Source organism: Falco cherrug, chromosome 4 (genome assembly GCF_023634085.1).
Source record: "Falco cherrug isolate bFalChe1 chromosome 4, bFalChe1.pri, whole genome shotgun sequence".
In the NCBI taxonomy this organism is placed as follows: Eukaryota; Metazoa; Chordata; class Aves; order Falconiformes; family Falconidae; genus Falco; species Falco cherrug.
In genome coordinates this window covers 83,751,305-83,771,164 of record NC_073700.1, presented here as the reverse complement: position 1 = coordinate 83,771,164, position 19,860 = coordinate 83,751,305, and the positions used below count along the sequence as shown (strand labels likewise).

Genomic DNA, 19,860 nt, shown 5'->3' with positions numbered 1-19,860 from the left:
CTCTGCATTCCTGCTTTCCATAGCATGTCACTGTGGACAGTTACTCTAGCTCTCCATCTATCCTTTTGTGCCTGGTATTCAGGGGACCCTGTGCAGCATGCAGTTAAAATGAAAATAAAATATGTGTCTTTTCCCTGCTCCTCCTGAGGTAAACCCCAACTTCGTTCTACTGACCTGTAACAAAAGGCAGAGGTCAGAAGGACAAAATTCTCTGAGCTGGAGTCCATTTGTGCAGTCTGTTAAATGCCATTAGGTCTCATCGACTTCTCCAGACTTTTCCCAAGGCATTTGTCATTAGCAGCAGAGATCCATATTTAATAGTTTTTTAAGTGTTATTATGAATTTCTTGAGATATACTGAAGAAAAGTATATATACTGAAGAAAATTATTCACAGCATTGCATTAGGAAATCATTTTGTGTTGTCTTATGGAAAGGGATTTATATATAGTGATGTCACAGCACACATTACTCTGCAGAGAGTTACTCTGTTACCCAGCCCTGCTTAACATCCCAGGCTCAGAACCAGTTTGGCCATGATACTCTGTAAGAACTAGTGACTTTGGAGTGCTACATATGAGACACTTCAGACAGACCTGCCTTTCAGAAACTATTAATTGTCTGCCATGAGCACACATTTTGGAGGACTGAAATGGACATCCAAACATTGAGACCCAACAGAGTAGTCTTTTAGAAAACTTTGGCCTTCATGAACACTGATGTAATTCAGGATTAATGCCATCAAGCTGAAAAGATTACAATAACAAAGAGCAATATGAGATTGGATTTAGGCCTCCAAAGTCTAAAATCTCCAATATATATTTAAAAAGAAATAACTTACTCCAGCATTTGGAAAATGAAGCCTATCAAAAAGCATGAAACCTCTAAAATGTTAGTTGAATGCCAGAAAAGTAATGCTTTAAAAAGTCAAGACAAAAATGCCAAGAGGAACAGAAAGGAGTGATCCAGAAACACTAATGTGTTTATTTCTACCCTGTCTGTGAGCTGAGTGAGACCCGCAGCTCCATGGGCATCTCTAGGCATTAACTGACATAGAGTGTCTGCCCTCAGTGGCACGGGTGTCACCTCACGGAATTGAAATATGGATGTAAGCTGGAATTAAAGTAAGGTTCCTAACTAGAAAAAATGCAAACTCCAAAACATGAGCCTTATGATGATACCTACATTTAGCCGTGACTTTGTACCCGCCCAGTGGAGGGTCGTGGCCTTCCACGGCATCAAATCCCGCTGACACCAGGACAATCTCTGGATCAAACTCATTGGCAGCTGGCATAATCACAGTCCTGTAGAGTGAAAAAAACCAACCTGTTAAAAATTAAAAGAACTTGTATCCTCATGATATAAATTGCCACAATCTCAAAAATCCACAACAGAAGATATTTTCTTTTAATTAAACCGATCTTCATGGTAGCTGTCCAAAACCAAACACAGTCCAAGGCTTCAATTAATTTCTTTCTATATTCACTCTTTTTTCTTTTCTACAATTGAGGAAAAAAAATAAATGCAGGTACATGTGAAAGCCTCTAATATTACACACACATCTGTGCCTGTTTTATTCTGCTGCCTATAAAAAGCTGCCTCTTCCAGGGAAGTGACTAATGGTTTACAGAGAGCACTCAAAGCCTGAGTGGAAACCCGGACTGCTCCAGTTAGTGCGAACTTGGTGTAAATTTGAACTATAAATTTCTTTTGGGAAAATGTTTGCTTTCCAAACTTCTTTTTTTTTCTTCTTAACATTTTTAAATGTTTGTCGAGGTGGGGGGTGACTCTAGCAAAGGAAAAACATGAAATTCCCTTAATCAAATCCAGACTATGTTGTCAAGCCTTTCCAAGGTCAAGCATAACAGGAATGTGACAACCACAAACTAGTGACAGCAACCCCTGCTGGTGTCGGAAGATAATTCAGCCCTTCACAGTCACAAAGATTCCACTTTTTTAACCCATTCCTTGACAAACTTCCATGGGGATATTTTGTTTCTTTGGTTTTGCTCTTATCCAAACTCAAAACGTTGAAGATGTGTTGAAGGAGAAGACAAAAGCCTGCGTTCTGCACTCGAAGCTGCTTTCTTCCAGGCTGAATTTCTGAAGGGAAAGCATCCAGGTGGTTTTTACTAGTGCAACAAATACTGAGCCTGTAATGACTGGGCTAGTGAGGAGAACATCACTAATATTAAAAGCCAAATACACAAATGAATGTTCTATTCCAAATATAGTAACTCAAGGAAATCTCAGTTGATCTGCACTGGTCAAAACCTGAAGATCAATTCTGCGCATGTGTAATATCATTTGCTTTAGTTCAATATTTACTTTTTTATCATTTAATTAATTTATGCCAAAGAGATCATGTTTTTGTGGAAAGATTAAGGTTTTCTGTGGGGGGAAAAAAGTTCATTAATATTTTAACAACTTCTTAGATTTTCCTTTAGTTCAGTTTTTGATCTGTTTTATAAACCTGATTTTGTTCTGATTTCCACAAAGGTAATTTTCATATTAGGAAAGTGTTCCTTATATATATAGTCAGAGAAAAAGTGAATTCAGAATAAGGAAAAAGACTTTGTCAGGGCATACAGCATTTCAATGAATATTGTTTTACATTAGAAAAAAAAGATAGAAGCAACTCCATTTTTCTAGTGAATTTGCTGAAATTGCACTATGAATGTCTGCAGGCAAAGTGATGCAATTTGTGAAATATTCCTTTTTTTACATGTCATTAGTAGGCCTCTGCTGAAGCATGGATTCCAGTATGGACGCAGACCAACTTGAGAGAACAAAAGGAAAGAAAAAAATTCTAAAAAGCATGACCCAAGTGTATAAAATGATAGAATTATAATTGTTTGATTCACATAACATGAGAATAAACATTATAAAAGTCCAAAAATATATAGGTGGTTGTTGCAGGAGGAAAGAAATATTCTGCATTTCCACTGTGGATAGGACACGAAGTAGTTGCAGCAGGAAAGCTGTAGTTCAGACACCAGAAAAAGCTTTTTAATAGTAAAGACAGATAATAATTTAAATAAAATATTTAAGAAAATTAAAGAGTCTCCACCTCTTTAAGGTTTTTATAATAGTTAAAACAGATATCCATCAAACTTGCTACAGGTTCAAGCTGACACGGCCTTGAGGCAGAAGGTCAGATTACTTCCTTTCTAGGTCTTTTTTCCTGTAGTTCCATGATGTGTAACTATATAACACACAAAGTACACATATTAATAATTACATTAGACACTACAGCGACTGAACATTTTTGCAGGCTAATCTCCACAAAGTTAGGGAACAGTATCAAGAAGAAATATCTCCTATGAAACCACACCTTATCTTTGTTTTGTATATGCGTTCTGATACTCTAGCTATATGTTCATTGTCTGAAGCAACATATACTTCCCAAACTTCCTCACGTCTGCAACTCATGCGGCATGGATCCTGATTAGTGATGAAGACTGTGGCTGACATGCAATCTTGATCTGTCCCCATAGCACAACATATCTTTAATGCTTAAAGAAGGAGGGGTCCTATAGAGAACCCGCCCTATCCGCAGCCACTTGAGCTTTTGCCCTCCTCCTCCATTCAAATTTCCTCAAATTCAAGTCAGGCTCTGGTTTTTATTCCTTCATGTCCAATAAAGTGGCAGCACCACAGAGTACAGCATGGACAATGCTCAGGAGTCAGAGGATGGAATATGTTCAGTGCAGACAGAAACTCTGGTAACTGAAGTTGCCGAGCACTAACAAACGTAACCAGGCTAACACAGAATGAGATTTTTGAGTCTTGTAATTTGGAACATTGGAAAAATCTGCCACACTTCCACCACATTTCAAGGCCTTGCTCAAAAGCATAAAGATGTCAGCACATTTTTTTATAACTTGGGCAAAACAATGCATTTGACCCTTAATCTCATTCTTAGAAGCAGTAAAAATTGTTTAGCCACAGTTTCTTCAAAATTTTTTCAAATAAATTTGTCTGACATGAAAACTGCCAGCCACACTGGGTAACATTAGTAAAATTATTAAATACTGAAAACAAGGTCTTTCAGCACAAAGTACCAGGAATAGCTATTAACTCCATCTTTAATAGAACTGAACAGGAAATAGTAGCATATTCATAAATCTCTACAGAAATTATATATAGGAATCTCAGCTAAAGGAAGGATGAGGCTATAAGGATATTAACCAGAGGTGACATTTAGAATTCACTGTTTTGTTACTGCTTTCAGTATTACCTGAATTCACATGACTAAAATAAGACATGAGGGTTTTTCTGAAAGAATTTTTTCTTTTAAAAATGCACACAGTGTCTGTCAGATTTCACCAGAGGAATATCATCTTACTTTTGCTATAATACTGTCTCACAAATTATGACAAAACTTTGTTGCTTCTACTCTGCATACTACGTACCAAAAGAGCTAACCTATGTGCCCACAAGACCTGTGTCCTTGTTCATTTCTCTTTCACCCTCTGTAATACTGAGGGACTTGGAATGTCAGGGCTTATCCATCTTATACTGTTCTTGATTTAATACTGAATAGAAGCCCTTAAGGACTTTTCTTTAAAAAAAGACATTATGGAAAATGTAATCTATTTAGTAGGATAGCAAGCCTGACTCTTCTCTAAAACATCTCAGGGTGTCTGTGGTCCTTGTTAGCCAGGACTAACTGGCTAACTATTTGGTTACCAAGACTACTATTTGGTCTTTCAAAAAGATGACAGCTACAAGTCAGTTGCAGAGAGGATCATATAGACATCAGACATCTAGTTCCTAAATCCCTAATCCAGTCTTCCTCTACATCAACACACATTTGAAGTTGCTCCTCTTTTGAATAACTGCTATAAGATCTGTGCTTAGAGAAGAGCAGCTTAAGGTCTAGAAAATATCATAGCATTTTGTTTTGGACTTTGTGTATGTAGGACCTCTCTAACCTTTGTCTTGACTTGGCAGGAACTCCTTTGTGGCACAAAACGTGTAAATTCCATCACAAAAACGACAGATACTAACCTATCTTATGAAGTGCTGTAAGCACTCATACACATACATTTAAAAATACGGACTAAATCTCACCACGACATAAATAAAACCTTTTGGCATTTGCCACCTCTCAGGCTTCCGTGCCTCTATTATCCCTGAATAACTGTCTTCAGAATAATGTTTTGAGGTTGGCAGCTTTAAAGAAAGCCTACACAAAGCACAATATTCCACCTTTTTTTTTTTTCACACAAAAGCAGTGTGAAGCTCACTTTTCCCTTGTAAACATGCTTCTCCTACCTCAGGACACAGAATGGTTGGGCAGGCAGGGACAGCTACTGACCTTTCACTGTCTCTTGGGAGTAAAGAATCATCAGACCCTGTCTCTTGTTCCTTTCCCATCTCATTTAAACCCTGGAGGGCACAGCAAGGTTTAAGAAAGAGAAACCATCCATTGCCTGCCTCCTCTGGAGCTCTAGAATCACAGCACTTTCTTCTCAATTGCCTAAGAACAGAATCCTTTGAATCAGATCCTAACAGAAAATATTTTAAGGGTTTTTTTAAAGCATACAACTAGCATTGGTCATACACTAACAGATATTCATGTCAGCCTTCCCAGATTCCTCAGACCAACCCTATGTTCAGAAGTTGGGCTGCAGCTGGCAGGTTTTGTTATGGTGCAAAGTGTAAGTTGAATATTTACCTTCTTATTATTTAATCAATTCATGCAAAGAGATCATGTTTTTGTTGAAAGATTAAGGTTTTCTGTGGGGGAAAGAAGTTCATTAATATTTTAGCAACTCCTTAGATTTTTCTTTAGGGATCAGAAATCCTTTGCAAGGATGCATAGGCAGCCTGCACTCGGACCTAGGTAGGAACAGTTATTACCTTACCCGCAGCAGGAGTAAGAAATATGATTTAGCTTCTGGCCATAGGTCACCAGATAGGTACGGACTGGGGACTGGCAGGCAGGCCATCAGCTTCCTTCTTGAAGCCAGCTGGGCTGCAGGGGTTATCAGCAAACAGAAGTTAATGCTAGGATCCCACTCTGACGAAATGAGTGGTTTTTCTCAGAAGAGAAATTAATTTTATTCTTCCACTATGACTCACACTCTCCTCTACTCCCTTCTCCAAAGAAAATAAAACACATAAAAGAGATATTTATTTTCTGTGATCCTGAATCATATAGAAGCATAAATATTTGGTATACTGTATTCACCTAATGATGACAGCAGACTTACAGGGGCATCTTTCCTGGCTGACTGTTTCTTTCTTTTCTCTCACATTTTCATTAATAAACATGTCAAAGCCTGAAAGCTTGAGCAGCTGGATCACAGGAGTTATTTATCTGTGCTGAACCTTGCAGTTACAACGGAACTGTGTCCTCCAGCCCAACACAGTGCAGATCCTCCTTTAAGTCTCATGGTACTGGGAACAGAGCATATGTCTGGGAAGCTGAAAAGATTCCTTTTTGTCCCACTAAGATTTCCCCAAAGAATTAATATGTTCCATTTGGGTATGCTGCTGTCTGCAGAGAAGGCAAGGGATGCCTTCCAGTTGGGTGTAGTCCTAGAGAAAACATCAGGCATGTGATCCTCCCCTCCCCACCAATCTGAACATCAGATGCAAGACATTAAAGAGATTCTACCAAGGGACTCTGTTCCTTTTATTCTTCCATTCTATTTTTGAACATTTAAAGCACATGGTTAGGATGCTCCCAAACATTTGTTCTCCCAGAAGAGATTGCAGAGAAGTACCCAACTCAGAAATGACTGAAATGACTCTGCAAGTACCATCATACAGAGCTGGAAATCTCCAAAGAAAGTTAAGCTGATGTATACAGCTAGAATTCCTTTGCTGTGTGGGTAATTTAAGAGGGAAATGAGCAGTCCAGGACAGTAATTTATGTAAATGAAAGAGAAACCCCCACACTGTTCTAAAACAGCAGATTGGAATGTCTCAGTAAAAAATTATTTGCTCTTTCCCTGAAAACCTCCAGTGTTTTTATCCAGTGATCTCAAAGTACTTTCAGAACATTAATAAATGGAAAGGCTCATATCTTCAGCTGGTATAAATCAGTATAGCTGTTTCTGATTGCATAGTCCTTTAAAGCAAGCATTTTGTGTACCCACTTCACAGATGAATCAGCTAAAACTAAAAGCTGGTAAAAGACTTGAATAAATTGCTTGGTTTTCCCTGGAAAAAACATCGAAAGAAAATGCAGGAGACTAAGTTCACTACTTCAACTAGTAGAAAATGCTATAAAAGCACTGTCATATATTCAGTTATGCCAGACCTGTATTTTGCAAGAAAAATATGTACAATGCATTACTGCTATTAGAGTGGGGGGGTTGCCACCAAACGGAGACCCAGTCTGTTGTTTGAAAGAATGTAGGTCTGCCTATGGATTCTCAGTTTCACATCCTGCAAATAAAATACTATTCCAAACAATCACTATGTTGTCCTACCTTAAAATTACACATTTAAGTATGTTGTTGAATGCACCACGACATGAATAGATCGGAAAGTATTTAAAAGGTTGCCCCAGTAGGTATGTGGAACTTATGGTATCTATTATTTTTATGTGTTGTTTGCACATATGTTTTAACGTAACACAATATCAGGTAAGGTCTATCCTCAAAGAAAGCTACATAACATTTCTGTACAACTATTGGATAAATGTTTTTTCTCCATATTAATTGAGTTTTTACTAATGTCTCTCACTACAATTTTGGTTTACCCTCATGACATTTCTTTATGCCACTTCTACTGTCAGCTTGAGTTCACCAAGGCCACACCTGAGAACTTTCCCCCAAAACTACTTGCTGACTGTCATCCGACCATCAGCTTTGTCCTGGACTTATCCTCCGAGGTATGCCTAAATTCTGCACATTTTAATGGTATTAGTTTCTAAATTGTATCTTTTATATAAGTTCTATCTTTATGGCCTTTATTTTTATAACTTTTCTTTTATCCTTATAGGTTTTCTTTTTATAACTTTTAAATAATTTTATTCTTCTCTATTTTTTATAACCACAGTCAATATTTTCATTTTTATTTTATAGTTACCTTATTTGTTTTCTGGAGATAAAAAATATATTTTTCTTTTATTCTTCAAGGGGCAAAAGGTACCACATCAATACAAAATCCTTACTGCTGTAAATCATGGTCGTTTCACTGGGGTTTACACATGCTATTAAATTTAAGAACATACCAAAGTGTTTAAAGGGTTAAGGTCTTCCATGGATGCACCCAAGTTAGTAATTTCAAATGTTATAATTGTAGGAGTATATAAGTGCCACTGAATGAAAAGTTTCAGAAACACCAACAACCTTGTTGCTTTTTTTTTTTTTTTTTTGTCTTTTGAAGATATTTGTAAAGCCTAAGGCTATTATTTGTGGGTTCCCTTTTAAATTAATAATTATTTTGGCATCCTGCAAACAAGTTTCCTGATTTCTATTACAGATGGAATTGTAACATTTGAAGCACTCAAAAAGCATAAGAAATATTGACTAAAATATTTGCTGATCCTTCCATTTTTGTTATTTAGAAAAGTGGTCTCAATGTGATTATAAGGACTCTCCTACATTTAATCTACAGTGTGCCTTAGTCAGACTCTGAACTAATAAAAAAAGAACCAAAATTAAAAAAGTTAACAAACAGGAAATATGATAGAGATATTACTTTGTGGTTTTCAGAATTCACTTAAAAATTAATAGTATAGTCCAGTAAAATTATCCGATTTCTAGACGTGGGCAAATGTATATAAGCATGTAAAACGCACATTCACATCCATATTCAGAACAAAGTAAAATTCAAAGTTCAGTGGTATTGGGTAAAGGGATTGGCCAAAAATTATGGTAAGTAAGCTTGCTCAAAGGCTATGGGACTATGTATCTCTCAAATGATTATAGGTTGAAAGAAGAGGTTGCCTTCAAAGGATCAAAGACTTCCAGCTGCCCAGTATGCAAATATAAAACCTTCTATGAAAATATAGGCCAAGATAGCTCATGCAATAGCAGGATATCTCCTTACAGAAAACTTTTACCCTGACAAGTGATTGGGTAAAGAATCTGCATTTTCTATTAAATGTTCCTCTGGTTTTTTGGTCTTATTTGCAGAAGTACTGGCATGATGAAAGAAAAATTTACTGTCTTTGTACCTTTTATTTGTTTCTCAGATCTCAAACAAAGCTGGCTGGTGCCATGCCATCTTGTGCAACAGAAATAAAACTTATTTATTAAGTTCCAGCTGGTAGCTAAAGCACTGATGTGGCTTCCAAGAGCTATACAACTGAAGATGACATATGAGAAGGAGGAAATAAAGGTTTAATTTGCAAAGATGGGTCTTAAAATAGAACACAACATGACTTAAAATAGCATCACCAACACTGAGAAAGTAAAATGCCATTTTAAGTTAATTGTTTTTCTATCAAAGCCATTCTAACATGTATAGGAAGTGGTATTGACACTGTCAAATTTTACCCTGAAGTATTGTTTAAGATAGCATTTAGATTCAAGCTGTAACATGTTCCTACCAGAAAAATCAGTTCAGTGTCTATTTCTTGTTTTTACTTTACTTTGCAGGGACCGGGGGGAGAAGTAAATCTTTAGCAGCTTTTCTGCCATAAATACAATAATCACATTTGGGGGTATTCTAAGTATTCTCTTTCAAAATTTGCATGGCTGCTTAGAACATACTACATTTCTATCAAGCCTGAGTATACACTACAGTATTTTCCGTAACACAATAACTATCAGTTTTGCCTTTCTACTAAGTAGTTTCTTTCAATGGTATTCCATTATAAAAGTCAGTGGACTTGGCCTAAAATATCAACATAATAAACTAATAATACTACTAAAAAAGGTCATTGATCCCAGTAAATCTTCTTGCATTGCTCGTTAGAAGACAAAAGTGTTTTAATATCAGAAATAGTTAAATACAAAGGTAAAAATTTGCCACAATGTGTGCATTTATAGAGTTCACAAAATGAATGACAGCATGGTATCCTCTCTGAGGAATTTCATATGTCTATAACAAAGCATATTATTTTGAGCATATTCTACCATTTGGTGTGTTTTTTGAGTACTTGACACTTTTCAAATTACTTAGCAATCTAAGAACAGTACAAGAGAAAGGAGAGCATAGTACCGCTTTTACTTACACTCCACAGGAATGATGGAATTAGGGAAAAGAAAGAAATGGTGGTGTTCTGAATAAATTAAAAAGAGAAGAGGGCTCTGGTGCATGAAGTTTGTCTCAAGTCCAAAATCTAACCTCCTCCTTTATGAAAAAGACTTAGAAAAGCTTTCCAGTTTGGGCGTATATCATATAGTTTGACAAACAGCAGGAATGAGGAAAACATGCTACCTAAAATTTATTGTTATCGATTGTACAACAGCTCAGTTTGCGATGTCAACAATCTGCTTATGTCACCACTGGAGTGATTACCAGAGAAGTTTAAAGTCGATTTCGTTTCTTTCAAAAGTGAGATGTGGGCAAGAAGGGAAGGCAAGTCTTCTTTAAAAATGCCTGGTGAGAAGAATTAGAGGGGTTGCATTTTTCATGGGACCAGTAGATTGAGTGGGTAAAAATACAGAAATCCCTTGGAAAAAATACTTTTACCACAAAATTTGCTAAATTTCTGAAAAGTGCATTTTGCCCAGAAGGGGATTTTTTTTTTCTTTCCTTTTAAATGAAAAGAAAACAAACATTTTCTAGAAATTAAATTATTCATCAAGGTCACGGCCATTTGCAAAAGCATAATTTTTCACATGCTGTATTCATCAAAATGGTTGTGAATACAAAGTATGTGAAGTTGTCTTAATTTTTTTCTCAGAGGTCTCTACATATTCTTTCTTGCTTTGTCTTCTATTTCCTTTCATATACTCATAATTACTTTTAAAGGTATTTTCTGTGTATGTGGTTTTCTGGCTTATCATTAAACAGAAATGTCACAAGTTTCTGGATAGCCACTGTTATTTTATTGTACATTATGTTGTCACTATTCCTTTGAAGTAATGTTATTCAGAAAATTGCTCATATGGCTAATCTCATTTTTCAGTGCTTATGAGGCATTCTTTCAGTAGGAAGAGACAAATGTATGTCACTTCCGCTTGTTTTTTCTTAAGGAACAACATACCCTGGTAGAAAAGGAACACATGGACATTTTCTTACAGCCAAACCAAATTAACTAACGGGAAGTGTCTCTGATTTCAGACAGGAAGATATTGATGTTACAGGCAGCAATAGTACTCAGCACTTCTGTATTAGTAAATATGGGCCGATTTGTTTGTCTCATGCATGGCAGAAGTTTGTCATTGGAACTGGGTCTACTTTAGACCATCCCGTTACTCTAGCGTGTACCTAAACAGACCAGCTGGGCTTCATTCTGATAGCCAAAGATACAGCACCCCTCATACAACATGGTTAAAAAGTACAGAAACACCAAGTCTTCTCACTTTACCTAAATTGAATGTCACTTAATGGAACCCATACTGATGCAATTTTACTGGAGGTTTAGGGGAAATATTTACAGATAATTTAAGGTAACCCAGAAAAGCACTTTACAATCCCTGTCCCCACTGCAAAAATCTCAGAAAGAAAGAGAGAAGGTATTTGTGGGAGCAAGGAAAATGCTCACACTAAAGCACTAATCTCTAGGTACCATATAGTGTTAGAAGCGACAACGTTTTCTGACGCAGTTTCAGCTACTGTTTGGTTAGAAATGTGACCTGGTGCTGGCTCTGGGTAGTTTGGAGGAATCCTGTCTCTTATATTATCCTATCCTTTCTCTTCCCCTACACTCATTTTGCTCAACGAAATAGAGGAAATATGATAGACTCAAAGACAGAGAAAACTGGATATCAGTGCTTACAAATTAACTGAATTAAATGTGACTAGGGCAACTCAACTGACAAAGGAAAGTACCAGACTTGTGCAGGGAGTAACATCAGGTAGGCTAATGTTTTAAAATATGAAGCATTCTCTTGCAAGAGAGTTACACCTATAACTTAAAGAATGAAGTCAAAGAAAGGACTGGAGGGAGCTAACGCTTAGGGAAATATGAAGCCAAATATTAAGGATCATGGGAATTTTGTTTCTAATTTGAGAAGTATGAAAAAAATAGGGATTTATACCTGCAATTAAAAGGGAAGCAGTTTCATATAGGAAGGAACTTTAAATATTAAGGAATCAATGTCACAAATAGGAAGTTCGATAAAATACGAAAGTAGCAAAGGAATCTGCATTAACACAATATCTAAAAAACCCCAAGATGGTTAGAAAATACTGTATCATCTTCAGAGAAACTTAAATAATAACAAAAAGGATACATGTTCCCATTCACAGACACAATGAGGGAAACAAAAAGATTTTCTTAAGCACATCTGGAAGGAGAAGAACAAAAGGAAAACCAAAGAGCTCTGAAAAATAAGGATTGAAGACACTACCACAGAATTCAGGAATAACATGACTCCTGCATAAATGTTTCACAGCTTTTGTTTTTAAACAAGGAAGGAATAGTGAACAGTAAAGTACTTGAAATGTCACCCCAAGAAACAAAACATGAAAATCTAGATATACTGCAATGTGATTTAATATTTTGCTTAAGCTTCCAGTGACTTCATGGAGCCAACATTTCTCCTAATAGATTTTATTTGATGTCTGCAAAAGAATTATAGAAAGTCTTGTGGTCCTACATCAATTATAACTCTTTCAGTGGTGTACATGGAAGAAGCCTTTTGTGCCAGGCATTTTACAGCAGAAAGGCAATTCCACTCACCCCAAGAGAGTCATACTGATACAATGCTAATCTGTTTGCCAATACAATCATTTGCACCAACTCTTCATGTTGCCAGGACCCCTGAAGAAGGTCAGAGGAAAAATGAAGGTGAAGTCTGGGATTTAAGTGAAGAGTATCTAGAACGTACATTTTGATGTTGCTGAATTTGCCTTTCCCCCATGAACTTACATCTCTGCACTTCTGTTACAAAACTGAACTGTTCACACCTCTTTCAATCATTTTTGGATCCTATTCGGAGTGATAAATTGGATAGTCTCTTCAACAGAATGAAACAAAAAAGACTTTTTCTACCATATGTTACAGTAATAAAAGAGAAAGCTGTTTCCCATTATTGGCTGGTCCATCCTCATGTAGTCAGTTGCCTTGGAAACTGAGATTGATTATAATTTCAAGAAAATGTAAGAATGAACTGAAACACATAGTTCCTTTTTCAATGTTTGTCTCAATTTACAGTGTTGAAACAAGTAACAAAAGCATGCCTACACATAATTTCCACTTCCAACTTTATTTTTGTTGCACTTATCTCTCAGAGTGACAATCAAAATAATATATCTTAGATCGGATACATCAGTAAAATAGTTATGAAGTTTCAGAAAACATTGCAATAAATGTAAGTCAAATGTATATTCAAAGCAACATAGTTAAAAAAAAAAAAGAAAAAAAAGAAAAAAAAAAAAAAGAGTTGTTCTTCCAGATTTGATATCTGGATGATACAGTATCTAGGTATCATATAATTCAAATTCTTCACTCTGTCCAAAAACTTGAACTTTTACTGAAGCCAAAATATATTTGATAAAACGTTCATTTTCCAAGTATTTCACAGACCCCTTCAGGAGTTCATAACCATTTCTATCTTAAGGATCTGACTTAAATCAACTTTAGTGTGCTTACTGCAAATAAATTATCATTTATTCATTAAATGTTTTTGTCATTTTAAATCCTTTACTTAAAACTGCCAATAGAGCTTGTGGACTGTGCAAAGATCTACTTCAAAAGCAGCACTTTTCACGTTGCTCTCTTTAGTTACCAACTGTTCCAAAAAACTCTGCAAAGATCTTTTTGCTGTGAGTTCAATTCCACTTGCAAACCTATATTTAAAAACAAGGAATTCTACACCAGCTGAGAAATTTGGCACACTCTTCACATCTACTCTTTGTTAAAATTACTCTTCCAACATAAAATTGCCAAACCTGTCACAGGGAGTTGTGCAATTACAGTGAATAGGAAGAAGTTTTTATCATTGCTAATACATGGGAGGTGATCCAATAGATTTTAAAGTTGTGGCCCCTTCAAGAAAGGTTAGAAGACTCTTGGCACATAAGCAAAAAGAATTTTTGAGCTCTTCAGCATGAACAGCTAAGGAAAAAATTACTTATTAAAATCTGTAATCTTCATATTGTTTTTCTGTAGTTAGTTCAGTCTTTGGAAAAAAACCCAGAACTCTAAGTTAGTAGAATGTTTAGGATAAGTAAAGAAGGATTCAATATATAATGATTTAAGTTGATTTTTATTTTGCAGTCCTAATTTCAACAATTTCTGACTTTTGTGAATTCATAATATCAATCAAATAATATCTAAAATTTGATTTTTTTCTTCTCACTTATTGGAAAATTCATGTCTTTTTTTTATTGAGCTCTGCATACTTGACAGACATTGCTAATCAAGTAGTTTGCAATGAATTTTCTTATGTAGTGCTAAAAAAATTTTTGTATTTTTAATATTATTTAGCTCATATAGCTATAAAAAGACATTGAAATAACACAAGTATAATTATAAATTTCATGTCGTAGCCTTTAAATGGTTAAAAATTTCTTTATTTTATATCTTGAATTCTAGGAAAAATCTGAGCTTTTAGTTGTAAGTCTTGAAATTTATTTTCAATCTCAAACAACAATTGTTGCCCTGACACTGGGAATCCTGGCAAACTGTCAGTCCAAGTGGAAACCCACAGTCAGGAAGGAAATAGTTATTTTTGAAAAGACTTGACTGTGGAATGAGAACTGGTAAAGTCTTGCTTGCTATAACACAAAGCAAGTCAGCTTTCCCACCACCTTGTTGCACTGCTTTCTTCAACGAAAAAGCAATGATAGAGATGAGGAGTATCAAAGAGCAAAAAGTACTTAAAAATAAGCTGATCCTGCCAAGGCTGATATTTTCATCTTCCCTCTGGCTCTATTCCATTCCCTTTAAATTCCATTGAATCACCAAAGAAGAACTCCGGCCTGATCATGGAATAAAACCCCCAACAAACCCAACAAAAAAATCAGTGACTAAACCAACAAATGAGAAGTGCTCTAGCTTGTAATCTAAGAACTTCTTTTAGCAGGATTGCTAACTATTGGTGAATACAGCTCAAGAATGGCTTAAAGAAGCTGCTGCAGCTCTAGAATACTAAGTATTTCTGTAATTCATGCATATAACATACACATAAAAAGTGTTTAAAATGGAAAAAGGCATATTTTGTTTCAACAGCTACAGGGTACACATGCATCTTCTGATTTGGCTCAATACCTAAATGCAAGTGAAGCCAAATCCTGAGGCACAGTCTTTCCAGACTTGTGCTCTCTTCAACACTTCCTACATTCTCCTTCCATAAGTTGAAAAAATTCAATAAGAATTTTTTTAATTCACAATCCCATATAGATGTAAATAGTGATTTATTATTAAGGGCATTAAGGTTATTATTAGAACAGGCTATTGTGAGAAAAAATGGTGTTCTTGGACATATGTAGAAACCCATGGGTTTTGTTTATCTTGCTATCAATGCATTCAATTTTAGGCTCTGTACAGCTTTAAAAGGAAGCATATATTAGCAAAGAATAGACCTCAAGGGGTTTGAAGCTTGGTTTATATAAACATATAAATGTTTTGATGTTTATTTCATTCCTATCTATGCAAGGTCACCAATACTATCAGAATATCCTGTTCTAGAATCTCTGTTTCTAATTCCAGGATGAAAAGATGCACAAAGTTTCGCCTTAACCTTTTTAAAATCCTGTTAAAGATTTGTCTGATTCTGAAGTTGGACTAAGGGTAAAAGTTTCTTTATTTTATTTTATCCAGACTTGTTCCACCACGTCTTGTGTAAATCATTATAGTCTTGTCTCTCTCACTTCATTGGCTTTTTGGCTTCCATCTGTTTTCTCTCATCTTTTCCTCTACTCTGTCTCATCTGCATTCTCTTTCTACTCTGCTTTCTCTCATCTGCTTGCTCGTTACTATTAGTCCAGCCCTCTGTTTCCCCCCTTATTTCCCAGTTATCTCACAGAGGTGGAAAATGCACGAGACCTGAGGGCTCCACTCTGAGAGATGCTGACCACTTTAATGTCTGTTTTTGGCCTGTAAACTTTATTTATTTATTTTTTTAAAAATTTATTTTTTAAGACAGCCCTGGATGTCTTCACTGACGTAAGCATGTTACTTTTCTGAATGTTGTCTAGGGTACATTGTGTTCTTATTCCTGGAAGCATTAAAACTCCACAGGATCCATTTGCACTTTTCACAGAAAAGTGCAACTCCCTAGTGTCCTACCTGCACACAGGTTAGCACAATATCATGGTACATATTTCACTAATCTCTGAAGGGAAGCTGTCAATATTTTGTTGTTGCATGCTATTGTGTCTGTTGTATCTGTATTCAGGAGTGTGTTCATTTTAATGTTAATACAATTAATTTAATAATGATGCTGTGATACAAGCAAAAATTTGGGTATCTCCAATGTAACAAAAAAAAAAAAATCCTTTTAGGATCAGGACCCAAATATATAAATTATTTTATCACTGGAAATGGCTTAACATGGCAGGCTTAATGCTCTGCAGCTTAATGCTCTACAGCTCTTTGTGACACCATGGATGTCACAACTCCCCATTCTAAAGCCATAACTTAGCCATTGATGATCAGGGGTAATCATTAATCCTTAAAGTGAATTCAGTCAGAAACTTCCCACTTGAAACTATTTTTTAACTTTCTTAATAAAGAACAACTCTTCACAAATGTTTAAAACTGTACAGTAAAGTACTGACCTTCCAAAAGTGTGCATATGGTCTCATTCCTGGAGCTTTCAGTTTCTTGCGTTTGTGCTCTTTACCTTGTGAACTCCCCAGTGCAGTCCCCTGTGAGAGAAGTCTGGAGATGCAATGCCAAAGCAACTTAGATAAGGTCATCACCTCAGCACCAGGCCCATCATTTAAAGGGTGTGTTGGTGCATAATTCACAGAATTATGAACACATTTCTATGTCTCAGGCTTGGGAACACTGGCTGGACACTTAACTGAACTAACAGTGTCAGTGAAGTTCAGCTGTGCTATGTGCCCCTTTTCCTTGGGACAGCTCCCATATACAGTAAAACGCACCTCCTCCAAGTAAGCACTCCTGAAGTAGGAAAGCCTTATTTATCTTCTGGGACTTACTACTTCTGCCCTCATGCCAGCAGAGATCTGTATTGGTCAAAGCTTTCATTCCACAAACTTGTCCTCCTCATGCTGTCCAAGGAAATCTTTTCAAGCACTCCCCAAAGAAGGTACAAATAGTAAGGTTCTTCCTCTTCCCTGTGTCAGCAGAGGAGGAAAATCACTGCAAATTAGTGCCCTGCTATGGAGAAAACTTCTGGAAACTCCAGAGACTTCTGCAGTTTTCCAGAGGACACAAATGACATTTAGAGAGGTAACTTGCACGTTGCCTTAATCCCAAGAGTCCCAATCTCTTTTCTGTGATTGTGAAAACTGTGAAAGGTCTGAAACGGAGACTGGAGAAAGGATCGTCGCTCTGTTGACAGCACTGCTGTCCTCTGAATGGTAAAAAGGCAAGTGACAGAAGTGGGCTGACTTGGATTTTGTCAAATAAAAGTAGTAGTGTTATTCCATGACATACTGTGCTCTTTTTTTTTTAAAGACTGAAAAGTTTTAAAGCTGAGGTGCTAATTTGGAGCCCTGTCAGATTAAGGGTGCTACTGAAAAAAGTAGCCAGTCCTTCATGCTTTAAAGGGAGGCTCTATTCTGAAAGCTGGCATCTGTGCCACAGCTAAAGCAGTATTTATCTTTCAAAGAAATGCTGAGAGTCATGAACCTGAGTGATTTGGAGCTGCTCTATTTATAAGCAGATATTCAAGACAGCATTTTTGGAAGGCAGCCACTGGAGTGTACTGTATTACAGAATAAATCACACTGAAAAGATGCTCCTTGTCAAGTTGGAGATACTTTTAGAAAAGATCAGTTACAGAAACTATCACATTTATGTGACTATTTCTACCTTTATTAGTGACACAAGCTTATTTCATACAAACTGTAAGATCCCAGATGAGTTCCCCTAAGATTTCACACAGATCGCAATACCACAAGCTCTTAAATCTAGTGGAGAATTCTCATTTTTTATAGTACAATGAAGTACAATTAAGGCATGATCTTCCTCTGACAGGTCTAAAATGATCTCCATCTCAGCTCCTTAGGGAGTGTGTTGAAATTTAGCCATTTAAAAGACCTCTAGCCAATGTTTCAACTGTTCTGAACTCTCATAAATATCATCAACTCTAAATTTCTGGAAAGGGTCACTGTTGAGAGGTAATCCCTTCAGGAGTATACAGTACAACCTGACTAAAATACAGCCTCATCCCAGGTTCTTGTTCTCACGTATTGTTGTCTAAGTGCAGCCAATAATATTGGCTACAGAAGGTGCAGTACAAGGATATAACAAAAAGTGTACAACCGAAGTGGCAAACCTCCCACTTACTTCATCAATAAATGAAGTGGATACCTTGCCTAGGGACAATGCACAGTGCAGCAGGACACAAAGATGTGTTGCTTTAAAATGAGTCAGCGTAGATACCAAAAAACTTTTGCCATGACTTCATTTTGCACAAGCTATTTCATACTGCTAAGAAAAGGTAATTTATCTTAGTGCAGTATATTAGCCCCTTTAAAGCTTCTTCCAGTCTGAGAGATTAGTTTGGAGACAGATATAAACTACTTAAGAGTGTGTGTGCTTATGTTTTGACACTGTGTAGTAAAGACAAAATCAATTAGCATGGGTGGTTCATGAGAATTCTGCAGACATATCACAGGTAGCTTAAAGCTGGGTTGAACATGTCTACACTTTCTTTGCAGGTATAGAAGTATAGGCATACTCTGTGACATTGGCTTAGAACAGGGGTCCTCAAACTTTTTAACCAGGGGGCCGGCGCGCGGATGCAGTGGCAGGCAGTCATCTGCGGCCCCTTGGTTTCCCCCCAACCCCCGGCGGGGGGTTCTGTAAATACCGGGGGCCGGATTGAGGACCCTGGGGGGCTGTATCCGGCCTGCGGGCCGTAGTTTGAGGACCCCTGGCTTAGAACAATATCCCTAACCATATATGGATGAAATAATGGTTAACTCAATTTTCCCAAATGTATGTAAATAACCATTACCTAGAATAGAGATGAAATTAGCCAGAAATGGCATCCAAATTCAGATGCAGACACTTAACCATATACTGTAGGAGTCTATATGTGAGCTGAGGGTCTAAACTATCATTGTATTTCATGGAGACAGAATCCATTCTGTTACCTATGTGAAGATATCCAGTGGATTTTGGCATGCAGGGGAACCCGTCCTAGCCACCTGCTGACCCTCCAAAAGGGACCAGTCTCCCAGAGATCCTGTGCTATAGCTGTCAGCCACAGCAGTAAATGCAGCTCCTCTAGCACACCTCACGTGGCACTGAACTTCTATGTTTTGGAGAATCCTATCAAGGTCCTAGTCCATATAGGCAGTGAAGTCTGGAAAGTTATTCAAACAATGCATATCCCTGCTTAAGGGTGAGTCACACAGCTCTCTCGATTTAGCTATCACCCAGAGCTCCACAATAGGAAAATAGACACCTTGCTCACATGCAGATGCCTGCATTGCAGGGACATGGCTGGAATTCTGCATTTGACCCTGAGTTCATCTTCTGCATTTGTATTCTAGTTTTTAGCCACAACCTAGTGTGAAATAAGAATCCAAAAATCACAACTTCAATATTATTAGGTCAATCAAGCCAAAAGCTGCAGCAGAGAAACCATTCTAGGAAGCCTTCCACTAGCGCTATTCTCTATCCAGTGATAAGG

General features: G+C 36.9%; 1 protein-coding gene across 1 annotated transcript in view; it reads right to left on the bottom strand.

Annotated features, from left to right (window-relative positions):
• HDAC9 (histone deacetylase 9) overlaps positions 1-19,860 on the bottom strand; it is a 485,060-nt gene that overhangs the window by 61,209 nt on the left and 403,991 nt on the right. Inside the window, exon 23 of the mRNA XM_055706591.1 lies at positions 1,184-1,302. Coding sequence (XP_055562566.1) covers positions 1,184-1,302 — 119 coding nt within the window. The remainder of the gene's footprint in view (positions 1-1,183; positions 1,303-19,860) is intronic.